A 16,333-nucleotide genomic window follows, 5' to 3' on the forward strand; every position below is an offset into this window, starting at 1 on the left:
ATAATGAGATTTTAAGAGAAATTTTGAGGAAAAGTTAAAATTCTAATTAGAAGGTTTTCTCAGATATTTAATTTTTTTTCTGTTTTTAATCAGGGGAACTTCTGTTGCAACTATGTCGTTTGGAAGATGCTGCAGATGTTTATAGAGGATTGCAAGAGAGAAATCCTGAAAACTGGGCCTATTACAAGGGCTTGGAAAAAGCACTCAAGCCAGGTAGTATTGTTTAAAACTTACTAAGTTATATTGTTTCTTTTGTTAATATATATTTTATTTACTCATTGAAAAGCACAACTAGAATAATAGTGGTTAAGAATTGGTTCAAAATCTGAATACAGGCCAAGCGCAGTGGCTCATGCCTGTAATCCCAGCACTTTGGGAGGCCGAGGTGGATGGATTGCCTGAGCTCAGAAGTTTGAGACCAGCCTGGACAACATGGTGAAACCCTGTCTCTACTAAAATAGAAAAAATTAGCCTGGCACGGTGATGTGTGCCTTGTAGTCTCAGCTACTCGGGAGGCTGAGGCACGAGAATTGCTTGAACCCAGGAGGCGGAGGTTGCAGTGAGCCAACATAGTGCCACTGCGTTCCAGCCTGGGCAACAGAGCGAGACTGTCTCAAAAAAAAAAAAAAAAAAAATCTGAATACAAAAGTACATTTGCAAACTTCTATTTAATATGACAGATTGAGCATGTTCTGAAACCTCTCTTTTATAGATTTATACAATGGTTGAGAAAATAATTTTAGAAACAACTTTAGAAAAAAATTCACAAATGCATAGTAGCATCAAAAACATGAAAGGAAGCCAGGTGTAGGGGCTCACACTTGTGATCCCAGCACTTTGAGAGGCTGAGGCAGGAGGATTACTTGAGCCCCGGATTTTGAGCTTAGCATGGGCAACATGGTGAGACACTGTCTCTTAAATAAAAGGAAATTTCCATCAACAGAAACGGAGATATATTCTTAAAAGCAAGAATAAGCTCTGTGGTAAGCTGTGGCTGCATCGAAGTGACTTGCCAGGGTCTTGTAAATGTAGCCAGGCTGAATGAGCATGACTGTTCCTTTGTGGGAAGAGGGGTTAAATTTCTGTCACTCAAACTTGGATTCAGACTGTGCTCCCCCAGTCACCCTCTCCCATAAATGGGGTCCACTTGTGGGAACAGGTCCAGAAACAAATAGGCAGGATCCTCAGCAGAGGTGATCTGATTTGTTTCCTTCAAGGCTAGTTGTGAGCCATTGAAATATACAAGAGAAACCTTGTTGCAGATTACTTTGTAACAAAGATTCTCAGACTGTTTTAGGAACACCAGCAAGGAATGGTAATCACCACTGTCTGCAAAAGGAAGAGTAGAGATGATGGAGGAATAATCTAAGATAGAGGTAATTGCTGCCATGAAACATGAATAGTTAGGAGAAGTACCAATTAGGAATCTGAAATGAAAAACCTACTTACTAAAATAAAAATTTTAATTGAATGGAAGAGAGGCCATGGCCAAAATCAGAGGAGAGGAGTTAGAGGGGAAAAGCTAAGGAGAATAGTAGGAGAAGCAATATATGGAAACATGATAACCAAGGCTTTTTCAGAACTAAAGAAGTTCTCAGGTTTTAAAAGCCTTCCTAAAGCAGAACAGGATAAAGATAATTATGTTCTTACGATAAAAAAAATTGAAAAGAAATAGTCTAAAATAATTGTTGAAATAGTAGGTGTAAGACTACAAATAATTCCAATTTTCTTTTAAATATTAGAATTTTAATATACTTTGAGAAGTTCTTAATTTTCCAGAAAAAAAATACAATTTATGATTACATATAACAAAGAATTTTTCTTTGTCTGCAGCTAATATGTTAGAACGGCTAAAAATTTATGAGGAAGCCTGGACTAAATATCCCAGGGGACTGGTGCCAAGAAGGCTGCCGTTAAACTTTTTATCTGGTAAGTGAGAATAATTGCAAAGGAATAAAAATGCTTTTATGATTTAAAGTTTCTTTTCTTGGTTTTAAGTATGAGTATGCATATTAAGTTTAAGCTATACATTGTTAGAGTTGTCTAACAACTCTACTAAATGTAAGTTGGTAAATATAAGTAAATACTTTGGTAAATGTAAGTAAATACTTGATAAATGTAAGCGAAAAGGATTTTTCTCTTCCAAGGTGAGAAGTTTAAAGAATGTTTGGATAAGTTCCTAAGGATGAATTTCAGCAAGGGTTGCCCACCAGTCTTCAATACTTTAAGATCATTATACAAAGACAAAGAAAAGGTAAAGTGAAATATGATACTTTCTTTTGGCTACCATTTCTTTGCTCAGTATTTGGAATTATTGATTCTTGATTATCTCTGCACAGTAGTACATGTTTTGTGAATCTCATGTCAGTCTTCCCAGTTTGCAATTTAAATGCTTCTGATTCCTCTTTTTTCCATTTCATCCTCTTTTTTTTCTTTAGCCCAGTAACTTACTGCTTGTTTTCTGTTTCCTTTCTGCTGTAAACTTTTAATGAGTCACTGTAGGTTATAAAAAGTTGGTAAGGTAATAATTTCTTCACCGTTTTCTTTAATCTTATTCATGGTCAGAAGCCAGAGTGTGTTGTTTGTTTGTTTTTTTAAAACTTAAGTTTTAGCTTAGTCGTCTTTCTCCTTTTTAAATTTGGTAGATAAAAAGTTATGTCAGAAGAGTTTTTTTGATATTCTAATAAGTCAGCTTACTCTTTCAGCTACATGTTAATAATATTCAGAATGCTTCTTTAGAGGTTATTTTAATTTTTTTTTTTTTTTTTTTTTTGAGACTGAGTCTTGCTCTGTCACTCAAGCTGGAGTGTAGTGGCGCGATCTCGGCTCACTGCAACCTCTGGCTCCTGGGTTCAAGCAATTCTTGTGCCTCAGCCTCCCAACTAGCTGGGATTACAGGCGTGTACTACCGTGCCTGGCTAATTTTTGTATTTTTAATAGAGGGAAGGTTTCACCATGTTGGCCAGGCTGTTCTCGAACTCCTGACCTCAAATGATCTGCCCACCTCGGCCTCCCAAAGTGCTGGGATTACAAGCGTGAGCCACAGTGCCTGGCCAAGGGTATTTTAATTTTAATTTAGATTATTTTGCTTGTAAGTACAGTGTCATCAAGACATATTGGTTGGATTCTAAAAAATCAGTTACATTGAAGAGTCAAAGATGGAGCAAATGAGACATATGAAACACTTTAACCAGAATTACATAATGTGCATTTATTTGCTGGTCTTTGTTGGAGACCCAATGTATGGGCTTTTTTGATTGCTGTTTCACTTGTTTTTTCTTGCATAAATCACATCCGTAAAATGTCTTTTTTTTTGAGACGGAGTTTCACTCTTGTCGCCCAGGCTGGAGTGCAATGGCGTGATCTCAGCTCACTGCAACCTCTGCCTCCCGGGTTCAAGCGATTCTCCTGCCTCAGCCTCCCAAGTAGCTGCGATTACAGGCACGTGCCACCATACCAGGCTAATTTTTGTATTTTCAGTAGAGATGGGGTTTGACCATGTTAGCCAGGCTGGTCTTGAACTCCTGACCTCAGGCAATCCACCCGTCTCGGCCTCCCAAAGTGCTGGGATTACAGATGTGAGCCACCATGCCTGGCCAAGTAGGATCTTTTGTTTCCAGTTTTGAAAGAGTCAGACTTTGATGCTTATGAAGTGGTCTTATGTATAGAATACTATATTTTTATGATTTTCTTCTACTTAAGATATTTTGATTTAGATCTAAACTGGTTAAAAATACCTAATTTTGTCTTTTTAGTCTTTCCTTGTTATTCAACTTTTGGAACAGTCATTTTCATTCTCACATCTTAAGTTTACACAATACTGAATTCTACCATTAGAATTAATAAATGCAACTGATTCAAAGATGTTTGAGAAAACAAAACAGTCTTAGTAGGCTTGTAGCTCAACTTGTAGGAGGGAACATGGGTGCACCAGAATAACCTAGCTGCAATCTTTAGTCCTCACAATTTATTGAGGTTTTGGAGAGAGCTGATATTAGTCTGTTGAGTCAGTTAGGTTGAGGTCATTCAATAAAGCCATAATAGTAATAGAAATCCCTTAAACATGGATTAAACAAAGAACAGAAGTAGTAAATAAAAAATGCTCAAAGAGCTCTCAGGAAGCCAGGAGCGAGTAGTATAGTCAAGACTCAAGAGAAACCAGAACCTGGATGGCCACTCATTCTCCTGGACCTAACTCTCAAAGTATTCTTTGAGTTTTACTAATGTTTTACCCTGGATTGTGAAATTGAAAGTTGATTACTGTCATCTACTTAGAGAATTTCTCTTTTCACATAGCATTTAATTCTTAAGTGCAAATGTTTACTGTAGGTGTTCATTTATACAAACTTTGATAAAAGAATCAGGATATAAATCATCCACAATATTGCCTGTCTTTGTCCAACTCTTTCCTGATCTCTGGTTCAGCTGAAAAGGAGTAACCAATAAGTTTTTATAAAATTACATCTTAATGCACACCTGTGCAAAAGTATGATGTATTTTAAAATTTGTATCTAGAGGTTAAGATATTTTTAATAAAGGAGGGTGTGTGTGTGGGAGTGTTTATTTAGTGTTTTAGTAGAAAATAACACATTTTGCATAAGAAAAGTAAATGTGTGTTTTTTCTATTAAAGTGTGTTTGTGTGTTTGTACTCTAGGTGGCAATCATAGAAGAGTTAGTAGTAGGTTATGAAACCTCTCTAAAAAGCTGCCGGTTATTTAACCCCAATGGTAAGTCCTCAAGTTTTATGTTTTAAAAACATCTTGAAAATTTTAATACGTTGTGAAATTCTTAATCAGAACGTCAGTATTATTACTTAGGCAGTAAGCATAGTGCATTAAATTTTTTTCTCTTTAAGAGGGAGATCCATTAATTTGCACATTGTGTGATGATATTTGGTTAGAAGAGAATTACATTATCTTTGTTTTTTGTGTTTTGGGTTTTTTTGAGACATGGTCTTGCTCTGTTCCCCAGGCTGGAGTGCAGTGGTGTGAACACAGCTCACTGCAGCCTCGACCTCCTGGGCTCAAGCGATCCTCCTGCCTCTATCCTCTGTATAGCTGGGACCACAGGCATGCACCATCATGCCAGGCTAATTTTTAAATTTTTTGTAGACTTAGGGTCTCACTTTGTTGCCCAGGCTGGTCTCAAACTCCTGGGCTCAAGTGATCCTCTTGCATTGGCCTCTTAAAGTGTTGAGATTATAGGTATGGGCCACTGTGTCCCGCCTCACATTAGTTTATTGAAAAGAATGTTATGTAAAATTTTAAAAACATCTAGAAAACTAAATGCAACAGTATAATAATCCTGTCTTTACCCAGCACTCATCTGCAATAATTTTTAATTCATCATTGAATTTATTTATAGCCTCTCCTACTTTTCTCTACTCCCATATTATTCTGAAGCAGATCCAAACATCACATCACTTTATCCATGGATATTTCAGTATGTCTAAAGAGAAGGACTTAACCTAAAACATAACCTAATACCATTCTCATACCTGAAAATTAATATATATATTTTTGAGATGGAGTCTTGCTCTGTCATCCAGGCTGGTGTACAGTGGCATGATCTCAGTTCACTGCAACCTCCACCTCCCAGGTGCAAGTGATTCTCCTGCCTCAGCCTCCCGAGTAGCTGGGACAGGTGCCCGCCACCATGCCTGGCTAATTTTTGTATTTTTGGTAGAGACGGGGTCTCACCATATTGGCCAGGCCAGGCTGGTCTCGAACTCCTGACCTCAAGTGATCCACCTGCTTCGGCCTCCCAAGGTCCTGGGATTATAGGCATGAGCCACCATGCCTGACAAAAAATTAATATTTTCTTAATAATAACTATTCAGTCCATGTTTACATTTCCAGTTATGTTATAAATGTCTTTTTTTTTTTTTTGCCTTACCTTTTTTGAAGTTTGTTGGAATGAAGATTCAGATAAGATGTGTACTTTGAATTTGGTTGATGTGTCTCTTAAACTCTTTTTATCTTTTGGGTTTCCTATCCCTTTTCCTGCAATTTATTTGTTGAAGAAATTTTTTTTTTTTTTTTTCAGTTTTCCCAGTCTAGAGTTTGCTGACTGTACCCCATGTGTTGCTTAACACATTATTCCTTGCTCTCTGAATTTCCTATAAACTGGTAGTTCGATGTAGAAGTTTGTTGCTAGTATGATAGCCAATAGCCCAGTGGCTAATTAAAATTTTAAAAAATTAAATAAAATAAATTCCATTCCTCGGTTGCAGTAGCCACATTTTAAGTGCTGCTCAATAGCTATATATAGTTAATGCCTACCATGTTGGAAAGGGAAAATACAGGACACTTCTGTCATGACAGGATCTTCTAATGGACAGATCCAACTAGAGATTTGATGAGATTCAATATTGTTTTGATGGTTTTGCTTTTGTTTTTTAAACAGAGGAGTGAGTGAGATTCTTACAGGTGGTGGCATATTCTTCTATTAGTAGGCATACAGTGTTTGTTTTATATGTTAGCAATTGTTAAGGATTACCAACTGGTGATACTCTATTATTCTTTATTATTTTAAAAGAGAAAATTTTCTTCCTCTATTATCTGTTTACACAATGTTTCAGTTTGCATAGGAAAAGCATGATAAATGGATTTTTTCTCCCCACTTCCTGCTTTTTAAAATTTCTTTACCAGTTTTCAAAATAATGAATTGTTGGTTCAATAGCATCCTTCAAAGACAGCAAATACGTTTTTTAAAAGTATTATGAATTCATGGATTTAAGCATATTTGATGTTTTATATCAAATATTTGATGTTGCATATTCAGCAAGGTATTAAAATATATTAAGAATATAATCACCAAATTCAAAATAACCACATTACAAATCTCAAATGGTCCCATTCTTTACATACCATAGTAGTAGTTGATAACTTCTTGGGTGTTAATAAGACAAGATATTCCAGTTTATTGCTGCCACTGCAGATCTGGAATCAATTGTTTTTCCTAGGATTTCTGGTTCCTGTAGTGGGAAAGCCCGGTATGGGACCCTGGGTGCATATTGCTATTGGGTTGGTCATTGTTTCTAGGTCTCAGATTAATTTAATAGTACTACTTTTTTCCATGATTTCATTGGTTAATCATCATAATATTCCTTTGATTATCAGCATTTTCCTACATATTTTACAAATGTGGAAGAGGTTCAATGACATGCCCAAGAATATGCAGCACTTTTGTTGCAGATCTATCAGATGGGGAGTTGGTGAGTTCCACTCCTATTATTTGTCCACTGAGCCATCCTGCTTTTACTAGGAAAAATTTTAAAAAAAGCAATCTGTTGCTTTCTTTGAAAGCACATATCAGTTCTCAGATTTTAGAAATTTGTATTAAAAAAGAATTTTTTAATGTGTGGGTTGTATATTTAACTTACACATTTTCTTGTCAGTATATTAAAATTAAATCATGAACTAAAATATAAAAATTTTTTTACTTGTCATCTCATTTTTGGGGTATAGTTTTTATTTGACTTAAATTATGCATCTTTGCATATTCAGCATATTAAAATATATTAAGAATATAATCACCAAATTCAAAATAACCACATTACAAGTATATTTATAAACAGTTTGGTGCATTAGCTAGAAACTCAATTAAGCAGCCAGGGCTTTTTTTTTTTTTTAACCTCACATGAACAGAGAACATTTAATTTCTTCCCCCTTTATAAATAACATCCTGATCGGTATGCTCTCATAGTTCTAGTATAGCTTGTCTCCCCCCTACCTGTTTCAGTTTTCTTTCTAGGTAGTTAGACCTTATTTATCTCGCATGTTTGTTTCATAAAGTTATTATATGAAAGGGATGTGCTAGGGGTTATAAGGATGCAGAAAAGAAAATATGGACCTTTCCAAAGAACTTATAAACTTAGGAGGAGTTTTATAGCTAGATACATAAATAAACTCCTTTCATAGTACCTCCCTTGTTAATAAACATAGGGACCATTTTGGGGGGTGCTCTTAATATATGTAATGCCTCATCTTGGTTTCTTCTCCCTCTTCTCCTAAGATGATGGAAAGGAGGAACCACCAACCACATTACTTTGGGTCCAGTACTACTTGGCACAACATTATGACAAAATTGGTCAGCCATCTATTGCTTTGGAGTACATAAATACTGCTATTGAAAGTACACCTACATTAATAGAACTCTTTCTCGTGAAAGCTAAAATCTATAAGGTAAAAATCTTTTTTTCTATTTTCTTATAAGGTAATGAGGCTTGTCTTGAACTTTTTCTCTGTATTTTATAGATTCTAAATATAGGAAAAGTGACATTTGATAACTCAAAAAACATGAAATAACAAGTATAGTACATTTCTCAGTCCAATTACTTTGAGACTTGTTGTGGTCATGCTAATTTGGTCATTTATCTATATCCGTATACACACACATACTTACATACATATATTAATGTATATGCATTCACACGTATCTGGTAATTCTCTTGGGTTTGGAGAGTTATAGGTAATCCAAAAGAAATTTTATTTGCTGTGAAATGTGTATTTCTATTAAAATTTGAATATGATAACATACCAGTATCTGGCAATGTTAATGAGATGAAACTGTGAAGATTCTATTATGAATTCTACAGGTTATCTCTTTTGACTTCTCAACTCCTGGGCCTTGCTTGAGAATTTTTAGTCATATATTTTAGTATCATCTTAAAATAAAGTTGGCTTTTCTCTGTCTTATTGCAAATAAAATTTAGTAATGAAAGCTCTTGAGGGACTGATAATAAACCAGTAATTTATTTAGCAAGAAAATAATGAAATTAAGTAATATTTAAGAAGTTTTTTTTTGTTTTTTTGGTTTTGTTTTGTTTTGTTTTGTTTTTTGAGAGAGAGAGAAAGAGTATCACTGCGTCACCCAGGCTGGAGTACAGTGGCGCGATCTCAGCTCCCTGCAATGTCTGCCTCCTGGGTTGAAGCAGTTCTCATGCCTCAGCCTCCGGAGTGGTAGCTGGGATTATAGGCATGCACCACCATACCCAGCTAATTTTTGTATTATTTGTAGAGATGGAGTTTCGCCATGTTGGCTAGGCTGGTCTCGAACTCCTGGCCTAAAGTGATCCACCTGTTTTAGCCTCCCAAAGTGCTGAGATTATGGGCATGAGCCTCTGCACCCAGCTAAAGAAACACTTTTTATTATTTATTTATTTATTATTTTTTTTTATTTTTAGATTTTTTTTTTAAATTATACTTTAAGTTCTAGGGTACATGTGCACAACGTGCAGGTTTGTTACATAGGTATACATGTGCCAAGAAGCACTTTTTAAAACTAGATTATGGCTCATTAGTTTTGAAACTTTGCCAAATGGACTAGTTAGGTAACTTAGAATGAGGAACATTGGGGAATGTCTACTAATGGTCCTAATCAGTAATGTTTCCATGGTTCCTTTAGCGTAGAGATTTGGCCATGCCTTTTATGACTTTCACATTTAATTATGTTTTGACTTAAAGATTTCTAGTATTGGCCGGGAGCTGTGGCTCATGGCTGTAATCCCAGCACTTTTGGAGGCCAAAGTGGGCGGATCACAAGGTCAGGAGTTCAAGACTAGCTTGGCCAATATGGTGAAACCCCATCTCTACTAAAAATACAAAAATTAGCCAAGCGTGGTGGCAGGCCCAGCTACTTGGGAGCCTGAGGCAGGAGAATTGCTTGAACCCGGGAGGCGGAGGTTGCAGTGAGCCAAGATTGTGCCACTGTACTCTAGTCTGGGTGACAGAATGAGACTCCCATCTCAAAAAAAAAAAAAAAGACTTCTGTTATTATTTATTCTTTTTTATTGACGTGGAGTCTTACTGTCACCCAGGCTAGAGTGCAGTGGCACGATCTCAACTCACTGCAACCTGCACCTCCTGGGTTAAAGTGATTCTCCTGCCTCAGCCTTCCAAGTAGCTGGGATTACAGGCATGCGCCACCACCCTTGGTTTACTTTTGTGTTTTTAGTAGAGATGGGGTTTCACCATGTTGGCCAAGTTGGACTTGAATTCCTGATCTCAGTGATCCACCCGGCTCGGCCTCCCAAAGTGCTGGGATTACAGGCATGAGCTACAGCGCCTGGCCTTATTTATTCTTTAACAATTATTTTTGAGTATTTTTACTATGTGCCAGGCAGTTTTAGGCAATGGCGATATTAACAGTAGACAAAACTATTAAAATAAGTCTTTACTGTCAGACAGCTTACATTCTAAAAGGCTGGAAAAAGGGAACTTATATTGTGGAAGAATGCATTATTTTATATTGATTAGCATCTAAGAATCACAAGAATGCCTTTACTTTCATTTGTTTTTAAATTATTTATCAACAGATAATGAATTACCTGCACAGTAAACTTAGCATACTAACCGGTTTATTTTGCTTTTGTACCTTATAAGCATGCTGGAAATATTAAAGAAGCTGCAAGGTGGATGGATGAGGCCCAGGCCTTGGACACAGCAGACAGATTTATCAACTCCAAATGTGCAAAATACATGCTAAAAGCCAACCTGATTAAAGAAGCTGAAGAAATGTGCTCAAAGTTTACAAGGGTTTGTACAGCTAGTGTTCTTAATTATGAATAAAGAAGACATGAGCCAGTTCATACTTGTATACCATGCTTATTTTTCAAAGTTTGTCTTTAATGTTTTTGACACCAAAATAGCCAAGATTTTAATTAAATCACTGTATCAGAAGATACTGGAGTCAACATTGGTATAAAGGATTTTCCTTTTAGAGGGTTGTACAATGGACTTTTAAACTGGTTTATATTGATGTATGTTCAGATAAATTTTTTAGGGGTCAAGGGAACTAATATTTATTGAATATCTGCTATGTGGTGGTGTTCTTTTTCTTGTATTAATCCCTACCCTCAATTATGTAGACCTTTCGTTTAATCATTGTGAAACTACAAATTATTTTTAGTAGAGAATTTCAATTGCTTTCCCATGTTAACTATTCTTTAAGAATGTTTTAAAAATTTTTTTGAAAGAGTCCAAATCAGCTTAACATCTTTGTTTTTTAAAATTCTGTGGTAGAATGATGTCTTTGATAAAAAATGATCTTGAAAATATTTGATTTCTGTATAGGAAGGAACATCAGCGGTAGAGAATTTGAATGAAATGCAGTGCATGTGGTTCCAAACAGAATGTGCCCAGGCTTATAAAGCAATGAATAAATTTGGTGAAGCACTTAAGAAATGTCATGAGATTGAGAGAGTAAGTACCTTCTACATAAAAGTTTTCTTGTTTTATTCTGTCGATGGTTTTGGACAAATTTCATAGTTTTTTTCTCTTCTATCTCTTTATAATTCATAGTAGGTGCTTTTTAAAATCAGTATTCACTTTTTTTCAGTTTTCATAATGGAAATATAGACTACATTTTCAGCCAGGGTCTCTATTGTCTTTCAATAAGAACTCTTTTTTAAAAAAACTTTATGGAAATTTTGTATCTTGGTTATGTTTTTATTGATTTTTGAACCTTTCAAATTGCTGCTGCCGCTTTAGTAATACATACACAGCTGATTAAAGTACTCCTAGGACCCTGTTCGTTGTAGAATTTATTGATGATGCCATATACCCTTGGTAAGATATAAATGTTGGAAGACTTTTCACAATATTTCTGCTGTAGCTTATCTAATTTCATGCTTTTTGATAAAATTGTTTTCTTAATCCTCTTCACGTTTGACTCATTTCTATGACTAGTGGTTGGTTTTTCTTTTTTGTGTTTTACACAGATAAACAGTTTATATAACTAATTTCACATTTGCAGTATTGTCAAGTATAGAATCCCAAAGCTTAGTTGAAATGCGTCAAGTTCCCGTTTGCTTGACTTACTTGCTAATTGATTTCTTTTCCACATACCAGCATCACATTGCATAGGATTCAGATTTGTATCCTCAAAAAAAATCACCAAATACATCTTATAATCCTTTGCAAATGATTCTAAATATAAAAACTCAATGTTTAACATGTGAATCTACTTGCACTACTATGTATGTTAATAAATTATGTTTGATGTTGTCACAATAGCTTTAAGTATAATTAAGGAAGGGATAATGAATAAACATTTTTGAGGCTTCCTTTTTCAACAAATGATTCTGTGCCTGCAGTATGCCATATCCTGTGCTAGACAATGGCTAACTGTATTTGCTTATTTGAAATGCAAAATATTCCTGTTGAATAATTTGTAATTGTTTTTTTAAAATTTTACTAGTTTTTTTCATGCCAAAGTAAAAGTGTTCCAAGGCTTTGATTTTATAGTTTTCTTAGCCATTGCTGTACTTCGGTATAATAATAAAAAGATAATTTTGTTAGCATTTTATAGAAATCACTGATGACCAGTTTGACTTTCATACATACTGTATGAGGAAGATTACCCTTAGATCATATGTGGACTTATTAAAACTAGAAGATGTACTTCGACAGCATCCATTTTACTTCAAGGCAGCAAGAATTGCTATAGAGATCTATTTGAAGCTTCATGACAACCCCCTTACGGATGAGAATAAGGAACACGAAGCTGATACAGGTATAATATTCAGAGTTCTTGTTGTGCTCTGATGTGTTTATGTGTATTTATGTGTATTATGTTTTTCATTTAATAGTATTGCTCCATGTCTTGAGCACCATGAGGGAAGATATTATACAAGGTTCTCTAAACAACAAAAGAAAAATGTTTACTTTTGTGCTTCCAAAGTTAAACAAGAATTTAATTTGCAGTTATTCATTGGCATTTAAGAAGTTTGCATGTTATGAGTTTTACATTTAATATCTGGTTTACCCAAAATTATAAATTGCTAACTGTTTTACAAGTACTAGATTGCTAATTGTATAATTAGTATTATAATTCTACATTAGTGTTGGCTATTAGTATTACTAGTTATTTTTTTGAGATGGAGCCTCACTCTGTTTCCCATGCTGGAATGCAGTGCACGATCTCGGCTCACTGCAACCTCCCAGGTTCAAGCGATTCTCCTGCCGCAGCCTTCTGAGTAGCTGGGATTACAGGTGCCCACCACCACGCCTGGCTAATTTTGTGTTTTTAGTGGAGACGGGGTTTCACCATGTTGTCCAGGCTGGCCTCGAACCCCTGACCTCAAGTGATCTGCCCACCTCAGCCTCCCAGAGTGCTGGGATTGGCCTCCTAAAGTGCTGGGATTACAGGCATGAGCCACTATTCCAGCCTATTCCTCTTTTTAATAGTAATTTATAATTTACCTACTAAGAATGAATATTGCTTGAACATTAAAAACCAGCTTGGGATAAAGCTAGGAAAATTGCACAGTGACTTATCATTTGACTCATTTTTAATGTACTATTTTTATAGCAGGGTATCAGAATGACTAGAGAGAAGTCTTCCTTAGACAGTTATTTGGGGAAGAACCTGAGAATGAGTGATCTCATACGTAGAAAAATACAAATTTTGTGACTTATTCGTGGCAAAAATGTGGTAGGAATTGGGGCATAAAAAGCGTGTTAGATTTTTTTTTTCTTTTGAGCCTATTCCTTTTTGGAGGATATGATTGGCTACTTTCTATATCCTTCTTCCTGCTAAACAGCTTTTGAATTATTTTGCTAATTTGTCGTTAATTTTTACTTCCTGTTGCCTAAGGACAGTTTAGAAATTTCTAAGGTCACATACTGAAGCCTTTGTACAGATATCACTTGAATCTCTTTCTACCTGTTGGTGTTGCTTCAACTTAGAAGAAAACACCAGTAAGAAGAATCTGTTGGACAATTTACTGTTAAAGTTGAGAGCTATGACCCTCTGGCTTCTTTTGTTTTTCTTTCTTTTTATTCTTCTGCCTCCCTCCTTCTCTTCTTCAAATTATACAAATAATACACAGTTAACTTTTCAAAGCTGAGACTATTAAGACAGAAGTATACTTAGCAAATATGAAGATCCCCTTTCACTTTTCTCCCACCCATTCTGCATTCCAGCAATTATCCCTGTGAAAGGATCAATTCCCTTTATGCACAACTACAGTTTCCAGAGTTCTATGTGTACATATACACATGCATTTCAGGATGGTTCTTTGCAGGGTTTCTTGTTTGATTTATTTTTCTTTAGTCCATAATTGGGTTTATATCATACTCAGTGTTCTGCAACTTAGACTTTTTACCCCATTTAATAGTATTGCTGCATGTCTGCCTATCATAATTATTATTTTAACTGTTAACATTTTAATAACTATGTAGGAATCTATGTGAATTTTTTCACCATTATAGTACTATAGTAAATGTCCTTGTACACAATTATGTGCATATTTATTTAGCATGGGTTATTCGAAGTGGAAATCGGTGGGTTGAAGGGTATGAGAATTTGGGATAAAAGGTTTATCAGTTTTTATTACCACCAACATGGGTATTGAGGTTTTCTTTTATTTTACATTATTGCCAGCTCTGAATGTTATCGTTCCTTTATATTTTTGTATGTTGGGCAAAATATCTAGTTTACAATTTCTATATTTTGTTTGTTTGTTTTGTTTTGTTTGAGACAGGATCTCATACTTTTCCCAGTCTGGAGTCCACTAAAGGGATCATAGCTCACTGCAGCCTTGAGCTCCTGGGCTCAGGCAGTCCTCTCAACTCAGCCTCCTGAGTAGTTGGGACTACAGGTGCATGCCACTGCACCCAGCTAATTTATTTTTGTAGAGACATGGTCTTGTTGTGTTGCCCAGGCTTGTCTTGACCCCTTGGCTCAAGTGATTCTCCTGCCTTGGCCTCCCAAGTTGTTGGGATTACAGGCATAAGCCACTATGTTTGGCCAATTTCTAGATTTTTAATGGAGTGGATTATATGTTTTCTTTTTTTCACTTGGGTTTTATCCTTTAAGATGAGTATCTTTCATTATATACAAGTTTTAATTTTTAATATTTAGTCTTTTTGTGGCTTCTAGGTCTTGCTTAGAAAGGCTTTTTCTACTTAAAAATTTAAAATGTATTTATGAATATCTTCTGTGTTTTTCTTCTAATACTTCTGCTTTGCAATTTTTTAGATTTGGCTCTTTAAACATTCAGAGTTAATTTTTATATACGTTGTCAGGTGGAGGGTGGCTTTCCACCTCCCTTCCTCCCCAAAATAGACTGCTATTTCCTCAGTAATATTTATTGAATAGGTTTTTGTATTCCTCACTGATTTCAAATGCTACCTTTATCATAATAAATTCTGAAAAAAATAATGTAGTAGGTCATAGGCATGGTTTCTTGGTCTAACTATATTAAAGTATGATTAAAACTACATAGTATTGACATCAGTACACAGATAGGTTTCTGTTGTTATGATCCGTTTTTCTCAATCTAATACTGTGTCTTTAGGGTTTTCGTGTTTTTGCAGATTTTTGCTTATGCATACATGGTAGAATTAGCTTGTCTTCTGGAAAGTTTCTGATACTAGGTTAAATCATTTTTCAGTTGATTTTTGAAAATTTTCTATGTAGGCCATTATGTTAATCTGTAAATGGCAGTAGTTTTATTTCTTTCAATATTTATACCTTTCCCCCTTATGTCTTCTGGTATGGTTAGAGTTGCTAAAACAGTAGTGATTAGTAGGAACGAAAGTGTACTTGCTGCCTTTTTTTCTATAGAGGTAGTACTAATAATGCTGCATGATAAAGTTTAATATTTATTTATTTATTTTTGAGATGGAGTTTCGCTCTTTTCACCCAGGCTAGAGTGCAATGGTACAATCTTGGCTCACTGCAACCTCTGCCTCCTGGTTTCAAGCAATTGTCCTGCCTCAGCCTCCTGAGTAGCTGGGATTACAGGCACCCGCCACCACTTCTGGCTAATTTTTGTATTTTTAGTAGAGATGGGGTTTCCCCATGTTGGTCGGGCTGGTCTCGAACTCCTGACCTCAGGTGATCCACCTGCCTTGGCCTCCCAAAGTGCTGGGATTACAGGTGTGAGCCACCACGTGCGGCCTACATTTGTCTTTTTAATCATCTGGAGTTTAGTATAGCATAGAAGAAGCCTAGACTTTGGAGTCCAAGTGAAGTAGGTTTACATCCTTGCTCTGCCTGTTACCATGACTCTGAGTTATTTTCCTCTGAAACCTCAGTTTTCTCATAGATAAAATAATATTATACTCTAATTCATGAGGTTGTTGAGGATATCAAATGAAATACAATGTATGGGGTATGGGCTGGGTGCAGTGGCACACACCTGTAATCCCAGCACTTTTGGAGGCCAAGGCAGGTGGATCATTTGAGTCCAGGAGTCCGAGACCAGCCTGGGCAACATGGTGAAACTCTGTCTCTACAAATACAAAAAAAACCCCAACCAACCAAACAAAACAGGCATGGTGGTGAGCACCTGTAGTTCTAGCTACTCAGGAGGCAGGAGTG

General features: G+C 35.8%; 1 protein-coding gene across 2 annotated transcripts in view; it reads left to right on the forward strand.

The window, feature by feature from the left end:
* NAA15 (N-alpha-acetyltransferase 15, NatA auxiliary subunit) overlaps window positions 1-16,333 on the forward strand; it is an 85,355-nt gene that overhangs the window by 44,245 nt on the left and 24,777 nt on the right. For both annotated transcript variants that reach the window (NM_001133480.1, XM_054553310.2), the window contains 8 exon segments: window positions 94-213; window positions 1,834-1,929; window positions 2,148-2,254; window positions 4,656-4,728; window positions 8,018-8,187; window positions 10,387-10,539; window positions 11,077-11,205; window positions 12,304-12,517. In NM_001133480.1, coding sequence (NP_001126952.1) covers window positions 94-213; window positions 1,834-1,929; window positions 2,148-2,254; window positions 4,656-4,728; window positions 8,018-8,187; window positions 10,387-10,539; window positions 11,077-11,205; window positions 12,304-12,517 — 1,062 coding nt within the window.

This window comes from Pongo abelii, chromosome 3, assembly GCF_028885655.2.
Source record: "Pongo abelii isolate AG06213 chromosome 3, NHGRI_mPonAbe1-v2.0_pri, whole genome shotgun sequence".
Classification (NCBI taxonomy): domain Eukaryota; kingdom Metazoa; phylum Chordata; class Mammalia; order Primates; family Hominidae; genus Pongo; species Pongo abelii.